At 45.1% G+C, this 15,409-nt stretch overlaps 1 protein-coding gene across 2 annotated transcripts in view; it reads right to left on the bottom strand.

The window, feature by feature from the left end:
• Positions 1-15,409, bottom strand: part of AKAP12 (A-kinase anchoring protein 12) — a 94,977-nt gene that overhangs the window by 13,151 nt on the left and 66,417 nt on the right. Inside the window, exon 1 of one of the 2 annotated variants that reach the window (XM_032836359.1) lies at positions 8,688-8,827. The exons of the other annotated variant lie outside the window; for it this stretch is intronic. Coding sequence (XP_032692250.1) covers positions 8,688-8,712 — 25 coding nt within the window. The 5' untranslated portion in view covers positions 8,713-8,827. Of the gene's footprint in view, positions 1-8,687; positions 8,828-15,409 lie in introns of those variants that run through there. 2 annotated transcript variants of the gene reach the window in all.

The raw sequence follows: 15,409 nt of genomic DNA, 5'->3' as shown, positions 1-15,409 counted from the left end.
GGATAACTGAACCCTCAACAGCTTCAGACAAATTCCTATCTCCTGCCCATACAAGGGCTGACAGGAACCTGTATGCTGGTTTTTGGTTTTGTTTTCCACCACAAAGGAAAAAGTAAATAAGGAAGCGAATGAAATACAATACTAACAATACAGGAATCTGGATAAACGGTATATAGATGTCTCCTGTACTTGTTTTTTATTTTTGCAACTTTCTCTAAGTTCAAAGACACTGTTTAAAAAAAAAAAAAAGACACTGTTTAAAAATAAAACACCCAGAGATATGTGAAATAGATAAAAGTGACTAAGAGGTACAAAATTCCAGTTATAAAATAATCATGGAAATTCAAAGTACATCACAGGAAATGTATGGTGATAGACGGGGACGACACCACGTGGTGAGCAGTAAGTAACGTACAGAGCTGTTAGCTCGCTATGTTATACACCTGAAACTAATGTGACGTAGTTATACTTCAATTAAGAAACACTCAGCAGAATCAACAGGTGCAGATAACTAATAATACAGAAAACAACAAAAGGAGAGAGGGTGGCAGTCGTAGAAGACATTGGATCCTGACCTCACAGCATAGACCATAATGTTTTATCAAGGTATTAACAGAGAAATTATTCTCTCCCAAATTCAGGGAGGGGGGAAATTAAAAGAGCCAAAGTTCTGGACACAGATTTGGTTTCAGCTGCACCACATCTAGCACTGGGCCCTTGGGCCAATTTCCTGAAGTTTCTGTTCTTAGTGTCTTCGCCTAAAACATAGGTCACCTTTGCGAAGGCTTGTTAGGAGTAAGTGTCCGTTTGTTGTTAAGATAAAACAAAAACTCTCTAATTTTTTTCTTCATTGTCTTCTTTAGAATAGAACTATTTCATTTTAATTATTTTTTTGCCAACTCCAAAATGATTTTTTTAAAAGATTTTATTTATTTATTTGACAGAGCTCACAAGCAGGCAGAGAGGCAGGCAGAGAGAGAGGAGGAAGCAGGCTCCCCGCTGCTGAGCAGAGAGCCCGATGCGGGGCTCGATCCCAGGACCCTGGGATCATGACCTGAGCCGAAGGCAGAGGCTTTAACCCACTGAGCCACCCAGGTGCCCCCAAAATGATCTTTATCAACTGCAGGAGATTCTTCAAATTCGGAAACTGGGAATGACATGCATACAGTGTCCAGAGATGATCACTATTACTAACCGAGAATGTTTTCTTCTGGCTATAGTTTTCAAAATTGTGATAATGGCCACAAAATTTATTTTTACACCCTCCTATTAAGAAATAATTTATTGGGGCACCTGGGTGGCTCGGTGTTAACCCACCTCTCAGGTCATGATCTCAGGGTCCTGGGATCAAGCCCCGCATCGGGCTCTCTGCTCGGTGGAGAGCCTGCTTCCTCCTCTCTCTCTCTGCCTGCCTCTCTGCCTACTTGTGATCTCTGTCAGGTAAATAAATAAAATCTTAAAAAAAAAAAGAAATAATTTACTGGTCCAATTTTTCATCATTATGCTCTACAATGAACATTCATGTGTATAAATCACTGTCCAAACCCCTGAGCAAGTGTTTGAACAGAAGAGGGCAGTATTGAACGGATTTCAACTGCACCAGGCTGGAAGCCTTGTGAATTTCCTAGATCAGGACCAGGAAAAAAAACTAAAAAACCTACCAATCCATAAAGCTTAGGTGCCTTTTCAAATTCTCTATAGTTGAACATATACCTCTTTGACTCTCAACACAGATGCTAAGGGAAAAAACGGGGCACAGACATCCTGAGTTGGCTCCCTCCCCTCTCCTGTTTGTTACTCAAACCATTGAGGATCTAGACCCTTTACCCCATTTTGGACCAACGGAGGGTCGGAACAGTGACGCAGCCCTTCTTTTTGTGTTGAATTCCATTCCCCACCCCCAGCCTCCCACCCCACCCCCGCTTTTCCAGGCCCATCCGTACCCAGTACATTTCCCACATGCTGCCAGAAGAGGGAGATCTCCAGACAAAACCATACTCATTCCTGTCCCTGTTCTAGTTTGTGGTGAGCAGAAACCTTTTTCCAGGCATTTTTAAAATTTTTTATTAACATATAATGTATTATTAGCCCCAGGGGTACAGGTCTGTGAATCATCAGGCTTACACATTTCTCAGCACTCACCATAGCACAAACCCTCCCCAATGTCCATAACCCAACCACCTCCCAACCACCACCCTTCCCCCCTCCCCCGCCCAGGCAACCTTCAGTTTGTTTTGTGGGAGGGATTAAGAGTCTGGGTGTCTCAGTGGGTTAAGTCTCCGCCTTCGGATCGGGTCATGATCGGATCGGGTCATGATCCCAGCATCCTGGGATCGAGCCCCGCATCCGGGCTCTCTGCTCAGCGGGGGGCCTGCTTTCCCCTCTCTCTATGCCTGCCTCTCTGCCTACTTGTGATCTCTGTTTGTCAAATAAATAAATAAAATATTAAAAAAAAAAGTCTCTTATGGTTTGTCTCCCTCAGGATCCCATCTTGTTTCATTTTTATGTGCTGTCTGCATACTGGTTCTGAATGAGTTAAAGATCATCGCCTGGGGAGCAAACCTGCTGGCCCAGTTTGGCAGGGTCTGGGCAGGGTCGCTGCTGGGAGTGAAGGCAACAGATATGAGAGACAGAAGGCAAGTGATAATAGTATCTTCTAGAAAAGACAGGCCACTGTTCACCTACCTAGATTCACACAGTGGAATCCATTCACAACCAGACCCAGAAACATTTCATTAATAAGTTTACCTCCTCCGCTCGAGTTTTCAACACATCAGCTCCCTTTAGTATTATCTGCCTTAGATTTATCCGACTGGATTGAAAGAGGACAATCAAAAGGCTTGATCATCGAAGCATCACTGATTTGAGGATATACTTTCTTGGTACCCAAAAAGTCCCTCCCCAGAAACAACTGATTTTACAGTAGGCCTTTCTGACACACAATTATCACTCCTGTGGGACTCAGAGTGATCGAAATTTTCCACTTACTTTGAAGAACACTGCTCTCAATCTAGCAAGATTCCCAAATGCCCATAAAGTCCAAACACAGTGCTCATTTACCCACTGCTTTGGTGACTGAGCTAGAAAATTCCACATTCTTGCTTGGTATCAAAGACAGCAAGAAGGCTGGGAAAGGGAGACGTCTGCTTATCAACAGGAAAAAACTCTAGGAGATAGAGCTGGCAGATACTGGTCCTCTCCACACCCCAAAGCCATGTAAAAGGGCTTTGACTACAAAGGAAAAAAAGACTACAGTCCTAACCTCAGGCCACACACTCACCAGACCCACGCTTCCCACCTTTTGCTTGGGACACGGTCTGTGTGGACATATTTTCCCACATCGCCGTCAGTGGAAAAACATTGTAGAAGTCCTGCTTCTCAAATAAACATTATTACAGAAACCATGCATTTCTATTCCCTTTTTCTGGGAGAAGACTCTAATCATATGCCTGTGTGAGAGTGTCCATATGTTGAAAACTGTTACTTGAAAACACAAAGGATGATTTTATTTTGGGGGAAGTGTATTTTTTTCGTCATCTCTACACCCAGTGTGGGACTCGAACTTACGAACCTGAGATCAAGAGTTGTATGCTCCTCTGACAGAGCAAGCCAGGCACCCCAAAAAACACTATTTTTAAAATGATGTACAAGGTGCTTTCATGCACTTACATTTTCAGAATATGGCCTCGAAGGAAAATCCTTATGGTGAACCTAAGGTATTGAAGACATAGTACATAAGAAATAGACACAAACGAAGGTACCAGCTTCCTAAAGCTGTCCTACCACCGGAGGCTTTGGGTAAGCTTGTCAGTCAGTCTTATGTTTTTCTAAGACAAATGAAAAAGTATCCCTAAAAAGTGTAGAAAGTAGAAGAGAACAGTGACATCCAGTAGTATATATTTTCTGGAGTGAACACCTGGAACTATATTTTCCTTTTTTTAAAAATATAAGCCACTCCCCTCATTAAACTATAGGAAAACTGTTAAGAGCTTTGATAGTAATCTATGTATTTCCTTTTTTTAAAAAAAAAGATTTTATTTATTTGACAGAGAGAGAGATACAGCTAGAGAGAAAACACAAGCAGGAGGAGTGGGAGAGGGAGAAGCAGGCTTCCTGCTGAGGAGGGAGCCCAATGTGGGGCTTGATCCCAGGACACTGGGATCATGACCTGAGCAGAAGGCAGTCGCTTAATGGCTGAGCCACCCAGGCGCCCCTAATCTACGTATTTCTTAGTATTATGAATTTGTCATCACAAGCCCTTTCAAGGTCAAAAAACAAGAACAAGACCCCTACAGGCTGTGAAATATTAACGAGTCAAGTTAATGTGAGAATATGGGAAGTATTTTTAATGATGTCTCAAGAGCAAAACTTGAAATCATTTATGGTATAGAAATCCCACTTTGGTAGAACATATTAAAGCTTTTAGGTGTTAATTTCTAGTAAACTCTGCTTCATCTCCAGATGAATGTCCAGTTAGTCAATCCCCATTTATGAAATCAAACACAAGAGACGTCCGAGGTGCACGTCCAAATTTACACTGTCCTTGTGGAACTATCGTCATCCCCCTACTTCCCAAGTTTCAAAAGGCACATGATCCCCCCAAAAGTCCAAGTAGTCTCATAGAAGCTGTGCTTCACACAGACACCCCACCTCCAAACTCCACAAATGCAATCGACATTTGCAAATCAATCAACAGGTCCAAAACCTACGGGGTCTGTTCTCCCTCTTCCAAATACTTAAGAGATTAAGACATAAAAAGTATAACTCGTTTCTTCTATTGTAGATGTTTAAAAGAAGAAAGAGGTCATATGATATATTGCAAAATTTTAATGCTTTTAACCAAACGTAGCTTTCCAAGTCCCGTGGTACAACAATAGACATTTTTGTCAGAGAAAAAGTGCAATATTGCAAAAGCTACAACATTAACTTTTTCAGTTTAGGGTAACCAGAGCGCTCTGTTCTGTAGCCCCATCAGGCCTGCTTGCTGCTGACATCTGGATCTGGTTAACTTTCTCCTACAATCTGCAGCACTGTCCTGGAGTTTTTCCAGAAATTCTCTACATTCTAAATCCATCCCGTATATCCCACACACCCAACGCCCTATGTTGTCATGCTCATTAACCACAAAACCTCTCAAGGGGATGTTTAACTGGGATTAAAACTCAGAGAAGCAAAACCCCACGTAGGAGGGGTTCAGGTGACGGTCCCCGTTTGTCCCCGCCTCAACAGTGATGCTGAATGGTCCTTGTACATCGGGGCAGGCATACAAAAACAGGGGCACCACTAAAGCCATGTTAATATCCTTTACAAGGTACACTACAGCTGTGCTTCTTAGTAGCTGTGAAACACCAAGAAAAACTGAGTTATCATCTTTAAAAGGGTGTTAAACACCCATTGTGTGCAGGATTATTGTAGAGAATAATGTGAATGGGCCCTCAGTAGGAGGTAGTTATGACTCTAGTAGGTGTGACGGTCTTCATTTCAACGTCCCACAAGTCTCTAAACAACTAATCTGCCTCCTTGGCAGACAGAAGCAGCCATGTAGAGGATTTTTTAAAATCCTGTCCAAAGATCTGCATAGAGAAAGGCAATATAAATCATCTAGAACTTGCATGAATGTTGGAGGACTCTTCCTTCCCCAGTTTCTAGTAGAGACAGAGTAATGCTGCCCTAATTCCCCATGACACTCCACGGTTATCTCAATAATGTGTTAGAAAAAACAGGTTAGGTATTTTCAAATTACCTTCCAAAATCCAAGAAGCATTTTTCTCCTGGCACACCATTAGTAGGCTGGTGGGGGAGATGACACCTCCACCATCCAATGTGATCACTTATTTTCTTGTTTTGTTTTTTAATGTATTTATTTAAGTAATCTCCACACCCAGTGTGGGGCTCAAACTCAAGACCTGGAGATCAAGAGTCACACCCTGTACTGAGTGAGCCAGCCAGTCCTCTCGGTCCTCACGTTTGTTTTGTTTTGTTTTGTTTTGAGAGAAAGAGAGCAAGACAGAGAGTAAGCATAGCAGGGCATGCAGCAGAGGGAGAGGGAGAAGCAGGCTCCCTGCCCACCAGGAGCCCAACATGAGGCTCAAACCCAGGACCCTGAGATCACAACCTAAGCCAACAGCAGAGTCACCCAGACGCCTCCTACTGTCCAGTTTGTAAGCTAAGTATTGTTCCTGTGATGTGAAGTTAAGATGTCAAGGAAGACCCAGAGTGTGTGAGAATATGCCATCATTTCACAGTAAGTTTTGCTGCCCTCATTTCACTGGGGGGGGGGGGGTTGTGCGGGAGGGAGGAGTAATAGTCCTGTAAGTGACAGCATTTCCTTACTTTCAGAAAAGGAAACTCGCTCCTAAGTACAAAAATATCAGTCTGATCACTTCCTGTTCACTGTGATATTTAAATGCTCCACGCATAACGTAACACTGAAGAGGACTAGAATACTATATTTCACATTATTTAGAGGAGTAATCTGCTATTTAATTAGTAATTAATGCCATTTTAATTTTTAAAAAATTTTTTAAAAGATTTTGTTTGACAGAGATCACAAGTAGGTGGGGGGTGGGGGAGGGCAAGCAGGCTCCCTGCGGAGCAGAGAGCCAGATGCAGGGCTCCATCCCAGGACCCTGAGATCATGACCTGAGCTGAAGGCAGAGGCTTAACCCACTGACCCACCCAGGCACCCCTACTTAATGCCATTTTTAAAAGCTTTTGTTGCTTTTCAAGCTTCTGACCAACTAAAGACTAGTCACTGTAAATCTTCCTTATCAGGATAACTTACAGAGGGGGGAAAAGATGACAGTTCAAACTCCCTTGGTCCACAACAAAATGGTTATTTGCTGTACAGTTTTGGAGGTAGGAATTTATGTGCACTTTCTTAGTACTAGGGAAAAGTACCAAATTTTGTCCATCCTCCACACCAGCACTGTAACAGAAACTCCGAAAGCAACAGATCTACATAACTTGAAGTTGCCTTAAAAATGACACCATCCAGGGGCGCCTGGGTGGCTCAGTGGGTTAAGCCTCTGCCTTCAGCTCAGGTCATTATTTCAGGGTAGCAGGGATCAGCACAACCCCCCCCCTCACCACCGCACTGGGCTCTCTGCTGAGCAGGGAGCCTGCTCCCCCTCCCCCCCGCCTGCCTGTGTTCTCTGTCAAATAAATATATAAAATTTTTTTAAAATGACACCATCCTTCCAACCGTTTCCATTCATCCGTTGGGATGATTTGAACCAATTTTTGAAAGTCCTCCAAATACCCCAAGTTTCGTACCTCTTTAACTACTTTGAAAAAGAAACCCTATCTTGTAAGAAACTCAACACCTGACAAATCTATCAGGCAGTGAATATAATAAAGGTCATGCTATACACAAAAAGCACCCAGAAGAAAGTTATAATCATAGAAGGCCCACCCCTAGCCATGGCACCCCCCAACAAACCACACTGCCAGGCAGCCTCTCTCACAGTTTGGCATGGCTGTTTCATTCAGAGAAAAAGAAATGATCTGGAAAAAATGAAACGTTTTGGTTTTAATCTATTTTATTTTGTACAGTCTATTAAATAATAGATTCTAGGTGTCTCGTAAACATTGTTGCTATACAAATGGTATACGGCTTATGGCATTAACTTGAGGAAGGAATTCTAAGGAAATCTCCAAGTAAACAAGCTAATCTATAGGAAGTGAGGGATATTTTTAGTTTTGCTAAACTTTCACATTCATTTAAAATTCCACAGAAGAACCAGGCTTCACAGAAGCCATTATATTGAGAAAAATGTGAAGTCTAGAAATCCTACACAGCATTTTTAAGAAAAGGTGTAGATTTGATGAGCAGTGATCTCAAACAATTAGAAAAGAGCAGGTCTTGGAAATCTAAATTAGCCAATGGGCGTTTGTGCTGGAGTGGTAAAAAGGAGAGAGGAGAAAACAGGCAAGTTCCTAAGGAGTCAGGCTACACACAGCACACATGCATCAACCATCAAATATCAAGTTAGAAGAGCTGTGAGGGCTTTCCACAAATCTGATATATATAACTCATTTGCTAGACATATGAATTAAATATTACAATTCATACTTACAGCCAGATTTCTAGAAAGCGTGTTTTAAAAACATGCATTTTTACTATTAGTGCTTCAATCCTGTTACTGGCTGGCCATCAACTTTACACTATGTATTTGCTAAAACCACCATTTAAACCAGAGCTAACATTTTAGGCCCCTAAATCGCCAAGTGCACCTTCCCTGAAAGTTTCCTACTAATGAGCAGGCCAAGCCAAATATCCTAATTTCGCAAAAACGGGAATTTACTTCTTTAGGACTACAACCAGGGATTAAGGCTTTCACAACCTACCTTCAAATTCACCCTAATCTAACACCTATCTCTTCAGTTGGCTGTTCTTCTGCCATCCCCCCACCAAGCGCCCCCAGTACATTCAAGGTCTCCCCTAAGTACAGTCGGGAAGACTCCTGCGTAGGCAAAAAGAAAACGCTGGGCGTGTTGAGTTCTCATGGAGCCAAAGAGAGAATGCTCTTCTGGCTGGAAAGTCAGCCAACACAGGAATGAATGCCCATCACTGTGTCCCCGCCAAGGACCTCGAAGGTCTCTGCCCCCAACGCGGGGTGGAGGGAAGGAAGCATTTACTCCACCTGCCACGGAGGCGCAACACAAGCAGCCGGCCGCCGCCTTACCTGTGATGGTGAGGATTCCCAGCATATTTAACCGCACACCTGCAGACGGCAAGAACAGCCGGTGCTCGCCCTCCTGCGGGCGGTGGGCTGAAGCAGCACGGGGTCTCGCCAGCCCCGTGCAGGCGGGCTGAGATCAGAGAGAAGCGCGCGCCGGGCCACCCTCGGAGGATGAGGGAGAATTTAAAGTGACTTCGGAGCCGCGGGAAAAAGGGACGGAGGATGCACTTCCACCGCTAATTATAAGAGGGCCCGCCCCCGCCCCGGAGCCCCGCCCCCGTGCCCCGCCTCCCCGGAGCCCCGCCCCCGCGCGCCGGGACTTGGCTCCGCGCCCGCGTCATGTGTTTCATTTTACAGGAGAGGAGCCCTCCCTGGAGCTGGTCTCGGTTAATGGTCAGGGGGGCTCCGCAGGGTCCCAGGGAGGGTTTCGGCGTGGCTGGGGTGAAGAACCCGAGTCAGCACCATTTTATCTGAGCCGTTACTTCATTCCTGGCGCCCTCACCCTTTAGCATGACTTGAAGCAAATAACGGCAGATATTACAGTCTATGACCATTTTTTTTTTTTTACGGCGTTTTGTAGCCTTGTTTGTGCAAAGGCTGACGAGGTGCAAAACACGGCTCGCATTTAGCAGCGACAGTATTTTACATTTTCACCGCCCGTCGGACACACGGGCTCTGAGCTGAGGGATGGCAACTGGTCTCCTCCGTTGTCCCTTGAGAAGGGTGTTCCAAGGCCACCGTTGTGTCTCCCACGCTCAGTCAACCCAAGGCAACTTGTAAAAAGCCCAAAGACTGGGGAAGCAGGTTTGTTTGTTGTCGTCTTTATGGTACACGTTAACTAAATGTTTAGATCAAACTAGGCCATATTCCGAAATACAGACACTGCCATATTCAAGCACACATTATGGAGGTCAGAACCCATATCAAGCACTCAGAACATCTCAGGCAGCCTCGAATCTCAAATGCTTTCTTCCCGAAACCTTAGAATGTTCCATATGAAGACACAGAGGAAGTGATACACCGGTCTTGCAATTTCGACATGCTTGTGTATGTCATTGTTCTGCATGGGAAAGTGCACCGAGGCCCCCCGGCTTCCTTTCCTTTTCATCCTCGTCCTGTTTATCACTTCATACCTTGCCTGCCTCACCCCATTACCAAGGCCTCTTCCCCTAAGCAAACAAAGAAAGGTTTTAGGACTGCTCTTCCCTTCAGACGGAGAAGCTCAGATCTTACTCATTATTGCTTAGGGGCCAGAGAGCCCTAGGATGGACCAGAGTGGGCGCAGTAAAGAGAAGGGTGGGGCAGAAGCATAAAACAAAAAAAACAAAAACAAAAAAACAACCCAGCACGGGGATGCTGGCGGACACCTAGTTGCCTCTTCTGGCCACCAGGAGGCGCAACGCACCAGGATTGGGACCAACTGGGCAAAGTTAAGAAAGCAATGTTGCTAGTGATCAGACCGCGTTACAAAAATCCGCCCCAGCCTCTTTGTTGACCACCAGGCTTCCCTCTTTTATTCCAGAGGACACGCAGCCAGGCCGTGTCATTCCTCAGGGAATGGAATGATGAGCTCCCTGTCCTGCCGCCTGTGATATGATACCCAGAGCAAGCCGCATCCTAACCTTTCATCTTCCCTAGAGGGCCCTTAATTGGGGTTCACAAATTGCCTCAATTACAGAGTCTGGTGTGTGTCAAATACTGCTGGTGGAATGGTCCCCCTCTGTAGTCCACGCATGCACACTAAGGGGTCCAGATGGCTCTGCAGTTTCGCCCTCCCCCAACACAGGCACCCAGCCCTGGGGCTGGGGAGTCCTGGCTGAACAGATCCTGGATGAACGAGCCTCTGGAGGTTGCACAGGTGATCCACATTAAATGACTGGTCTACAGCCTTCCAAAGCAACAGCCCCGACAGTGTGTCCCCAGATACAGCCCATACCCCTCCCCTGAACTGTCCCAGGAACCCCCCACCCCCACCTCAGGGATCTGGGATCTCAGTTTCTCCTCATTTCTCGGCACCAGCTGCTGGGGACAGCACATGGCCATCATCTGGTGTGCCCTTTGAAATACACCTGTTCCACCTATAGGCACATCTGTCGATTCTGACCTTGCTTAACGGTGCCTACCTGGTCCTTTCCTTCCCATAAGCCCAAGATCTAATGAATCACAGGCAACAGCTACTCCACTGGGCTGGACTGGAAGAAACGTCCCTAGTTACCAATTTAAGGCCCCAAATAACATCCACAAAGATAAATGTATTGCTGTGTGATTCTGTTACACCTTTTCTTTTTAGGACACTGGTAACAACACTGACACATCTCATCTGGGATTCCTAAAGTGCTTAAAACCACAAGGCAGAGCAAGAGAGCATCTGGTGGCCAGTTGCTGACTCTCTCAGCAGACTGAAGAGTAAGCAAGGACAGGGCGTGACACGGTGGCGGCCTCTGTGGGTCTGCATTTACAAAGCAAAGTCACTCAACCATGTGAAAGCAGTGGTGGCGCTCAGACCTAAGGGTCAATATACAATGCAGGAAACTTTCTTTTGTCATTGTGTTCTGATTACATCAAAACTGTAGAGAAAGAAATCACCACCCAAAGCAAAAATTATGGGGGAAATGTTTACCATATCTCAAATAGGTAGAGGACAGTGAAGGTGCTTTTCCTGAATCTTCATGGTTCACTGAACAGATATTTGCCACGTTCTTGCTCTGTGTTAATTACACTGTACATCGGGGAATACACTTGGTTATTATCCTTCGGCCTTGGGGAGCTCATCCAGCGGTAGACACATCTGGAGGCCAATATGGGCACACTCCAGTGTAGCTCGCTGCACATACCACGTGAGCTGGCTGCAGAAAGGGTGGGATGCGTGAAGGAGACAGCGGGGGACAGTCCACGCAGGAGGAACATGGGCAAAGAAGAACAACAAGACATTTAGCGAATTATGAGTGAGTTCTGTCTAGCTACAAGCTCAAAGTACCTGGCGAGAGACCAGGGGAAGGGAGGGGAAGGACAAAGATGATAACTGAAATGAGAACGAGAAATACTGTATTTGAGGCTTATGAATTTGAGTGACAGCTTAATGGCTTTGTAACACATATAACCCCATTAAAAAGCGGGCAAAGGATCTAAGTAGACATTTCTCTAAAGTACATACACAAATGGCCAATGAGCACAAGAAAAGATTATCTGCATCATCCGCCATTAGGAAAATGCCTCTCCAAACCACAATGAGGTACCAATTCACGCCCACTAGGATGGCTACCATCAAAAAGATGGGAGAGTAACAGGGACTCGAGAAATGAGAAGCTTCATCCATGGTTAGCAGAGATGTAAAATGGTGCAGCTGCTTTGGAAAACAGTCTGGCAATTCCTCAAAATGTTAAACACAGAGCTACTGTATGACCCAGCAATTCTACCCCTAGAAATGTAGCAAGAGGAAAGGAAAACCTGCATCCATGCAAAAATTTGTACAGGAATGCTGATAACAGTATTCATTAATCATGGCAGCCCAAAACTAGAAGCAACCCTGATATCCATCAACTGATGCACAGAAAACAAAATTAGGGATACCTGCAAAGGAGAAGGCTATTCAGTAATAAAAAGGAATTAAATATGCATGGTTTTTAAAAAAATTTTATTTATTTACTTGACAGACAGACATCACAAGTAGGCAGAGAGGCAGGCGGGGGGTGGGGGGGGGAGCAGGCTCCCCGCTGAGCAGAGATCCCGATGCAGGGCTCGATCCCAGGATCAATCCCAGGATCATGAGCCAAGCCAAAGGCAGAGGTTTTAACCCACTGAGCCACCCAGGCTCCCCTAAATATGCATGTTCTAACATGGATGAATAATGAAAACATTGCTAAGCAAAAGAAACTCGTCACCCAAGAGCATACTGAACATACTGAAATATGGTTTTGTTTTTAGTTTTTAATTTTTTTTAATTTTTTTATTTTTTTTAATAAACATATAATGAATTATTAGCCCCAAGGGTACAGGTCTGTGAATCGCCAGGTTTACACACTTCACAGCACTCACCATAGCACATACCCTCCCCTATGTCCATAATCCCACCACCCTCTCCCTAACCCCCCGCCCCGGCACCCCTCAGTTTGTTTTGTGAGATTAGGAGTCTCTTATGGGGGAAAAATAAAAAAGAGTCTCTTATGGTTTGTCTCTCTCCCAATCCCATCTTGTGAAATATGTTTAAGATTTTTTTTTAATTTTTTAAATATTTTATTTATTTATTTGACAGAGAGAGAGATCACAAGTAGGCAGGGAGGCAGGCAGAGAGAGAGGAGGAACGCGGCTCTCCACAGAGCAGAGAGCCCGATGTGGAGCTCGATTCCAGGACGCTGGGATCATGACCTGAGCCGAAGGCAGAGGCTCTAACCCACTGAGCCACCCAGGCGCCCCTTAGATTTATTATTTTGAGAGAGAGAGAGAGAAAAGGAGTGGGAAGGGCAGGGAGAAGGAGAGAATCTCAAGCAGACTCGGGACTCGATCTCACGACCCTGAGATCTCGACTTGAGCTGAGACACGCTTAACTGACTGTACTACCCAGGCACCCCTTGAAATATTTAATTCCATTTAAATGAAGTGTCCACAAAAAGCGGTTGCCCAGAACCAGAGAGGTGGGGAGAGCAGGACTGACTGCTAACAGGTTTCGGGGCTCTTTAGGAGAGATCAGAATGTCCCTAGCTGCCTGCCTCCAAGTGGGATTGAGCATTAATGCCACACATGAGAACTGGAGCAATCCGGAGATGGCCACCAAACCCAGGCCTCCGTACCCCTTGTCACCACCTTTCCAAAGCGGCATTCCCTTGCAGAAAAAGCACCCAAAAAACCCACAAGGTCTCTTCCTCTGGCAGGAAGAGGGCCGGTGAAATCTAAGCGAGCGTCTTCACCACCATGACTCCTTTACAAGGCTTCAAGCGACGCCTGGGCGGCTCAGTGGATGAGTGTCTGTCTGCCCTCGGCTCCAGACATCATCTCAGGGTCCTGGGATGGAGTCCTGGATGGAGCCCCACACTGGGCTCCCTGCTCAGCAGGGAGTCTGCTTCTTCCTTTCCCTCTGCCCTGCTCGTGCACACTTCTCTCTCAAATCAAACCTTTAAAAATATATATATTAAATGGGGCGGCTGGGTGGCTCAGTGGATTAAAGCCTCTGCCCTCAGCTCAGGTCATGATCCTGGGGTCCTGGGATCGAGCCCCGCATCGGGCTCTCTGCTCAGCAGGGAGCCTGCTTCCCTTCCTCTCTCTCTGCCTGCCTCTGCCTACTTGTGATCTCTGTCAAATAAATAAATAAAATCTTAAAAAAAATATATATATATATATAAAGCTTCAAGATAAACTCAGGGTGAGCTCAAAGCTGCCGGAAGAGATGACACAGACATGGTCTTGATGACGCAAGCGTCATGTGCAGGATGGGGGTTCTCCTGGGCTCCGCCCTCACGCCGCAAACCCTGATGAATACCAGCTAATCGATTTTTATGGTCCCATTGAACTGGACATGTTTATACAGACACGGTTACTCTGACTCAAAATCCTCAAGACAAATAATGTGAGTGGTTTCTCAAAGGGACTGTGGTGATACCACAGAGAGGCTAGAAGGGGATTTTAAAATGACTTCACAATACAGTTTAAAACAAAGCAAGGGAAAAATATTTAAAAACTCAATACAAATGATAAAAGTGATGTAAATTAAGAATTATTTCGCCCCTCATTGAGTCCATATTGGAACATTCCTTGATTTGGCAATTCTGTTTCTGCGAAATACACCCAACGAGAGGCAGAGATTTACATTTAAGAACATTTACTGCTTGGGGTGTACACGTTTGAAGAGCGTAAGTGTTCCACTAGTAGGAAGGGGGGATATTTGGCAAAAACACCATCTTTGAAACAGTTAATGACAAGGAAAATGGCTACACTGATACAGAAGTCCACACCTTTGTTCAGGGTGAAAAGCATGATATAAACTATATACTGAATCTAACCCCAATTCTGCTTTTTAAAAATGCATATATGGTACGTAAGGCTGAGGAAGAAGGCCCAGAAAGAAAAATAACAAAAGCCAAACATAGTGAAATTACAGGCAATCTCAGTATCTTCCTATTCTTTTTTTTAAAGTGGGCACCACGCCACATAGGACTTGAACTCCCAACCCTGAGGCCAAGACCTGGGCTGAGATCAAGAGTTAGACACTTTACCACGTGTCCCAATATTTTCCTGCATTTTACGAATCTTCCACAACATCGTTACTTCTGTGGTCAGAACACAAGCTGACAGCTGGCTTTGGGTTGGACGGGACGGCGTCCAGCACTACCAGACCTCGAACCCCAGAGCAATGCCTCTGATATGCTATATAACTGCACAGTGCTCCAAAATATCATGATCTTCAACTCTCCAATCACTGGAACACAGAAATTAGCAAAGTGAAAGGAGACTAAAGTTTAAATGTAATCTTTTAAAAATTAGGAAATACGAAAAACTTCCAAATCTGGTGAGCTACATGAAAAAAAAAGAGGAATCAATTCTTTCCTGAGAGCCTTGTGTTCAAATCCTCCATTCATCTTAGGTCTGAACACTCCTGTCTTTGATGTTGTCAAAAGGATTCTAGGGGCGCCTGGGTGGCTCAGTGGGTTAAAGCCTCTGCCTTCAGCTCAGGTCATGATCCCAGGGTCCTGGGATCGAGCCCCGCATCAGGCTCTCTGTTCAGCAGGGAACCG

This window comes from Lontra canadensis, unplaced genomic scaffold (genome assembly GCF_010015895.1).
Source record: "Lontra canadensis isolate GAN:19392208 unplaced genomic scaffold, GSC_riverotter_1.0 scaffold92, whole genome shotgun sequence".
NCBI classification, from domain to species: Eukaryota; Metazoa; Chordata; class Mammalia; order Carnivora; family Mustelidae; genus Lontra; species Lontra canadensis.
The sequence above is the reverse complement of the archived record's forward strand: the minus strand, read 5'-3'. Positions and strand labels throughout refer to the sequence as shown.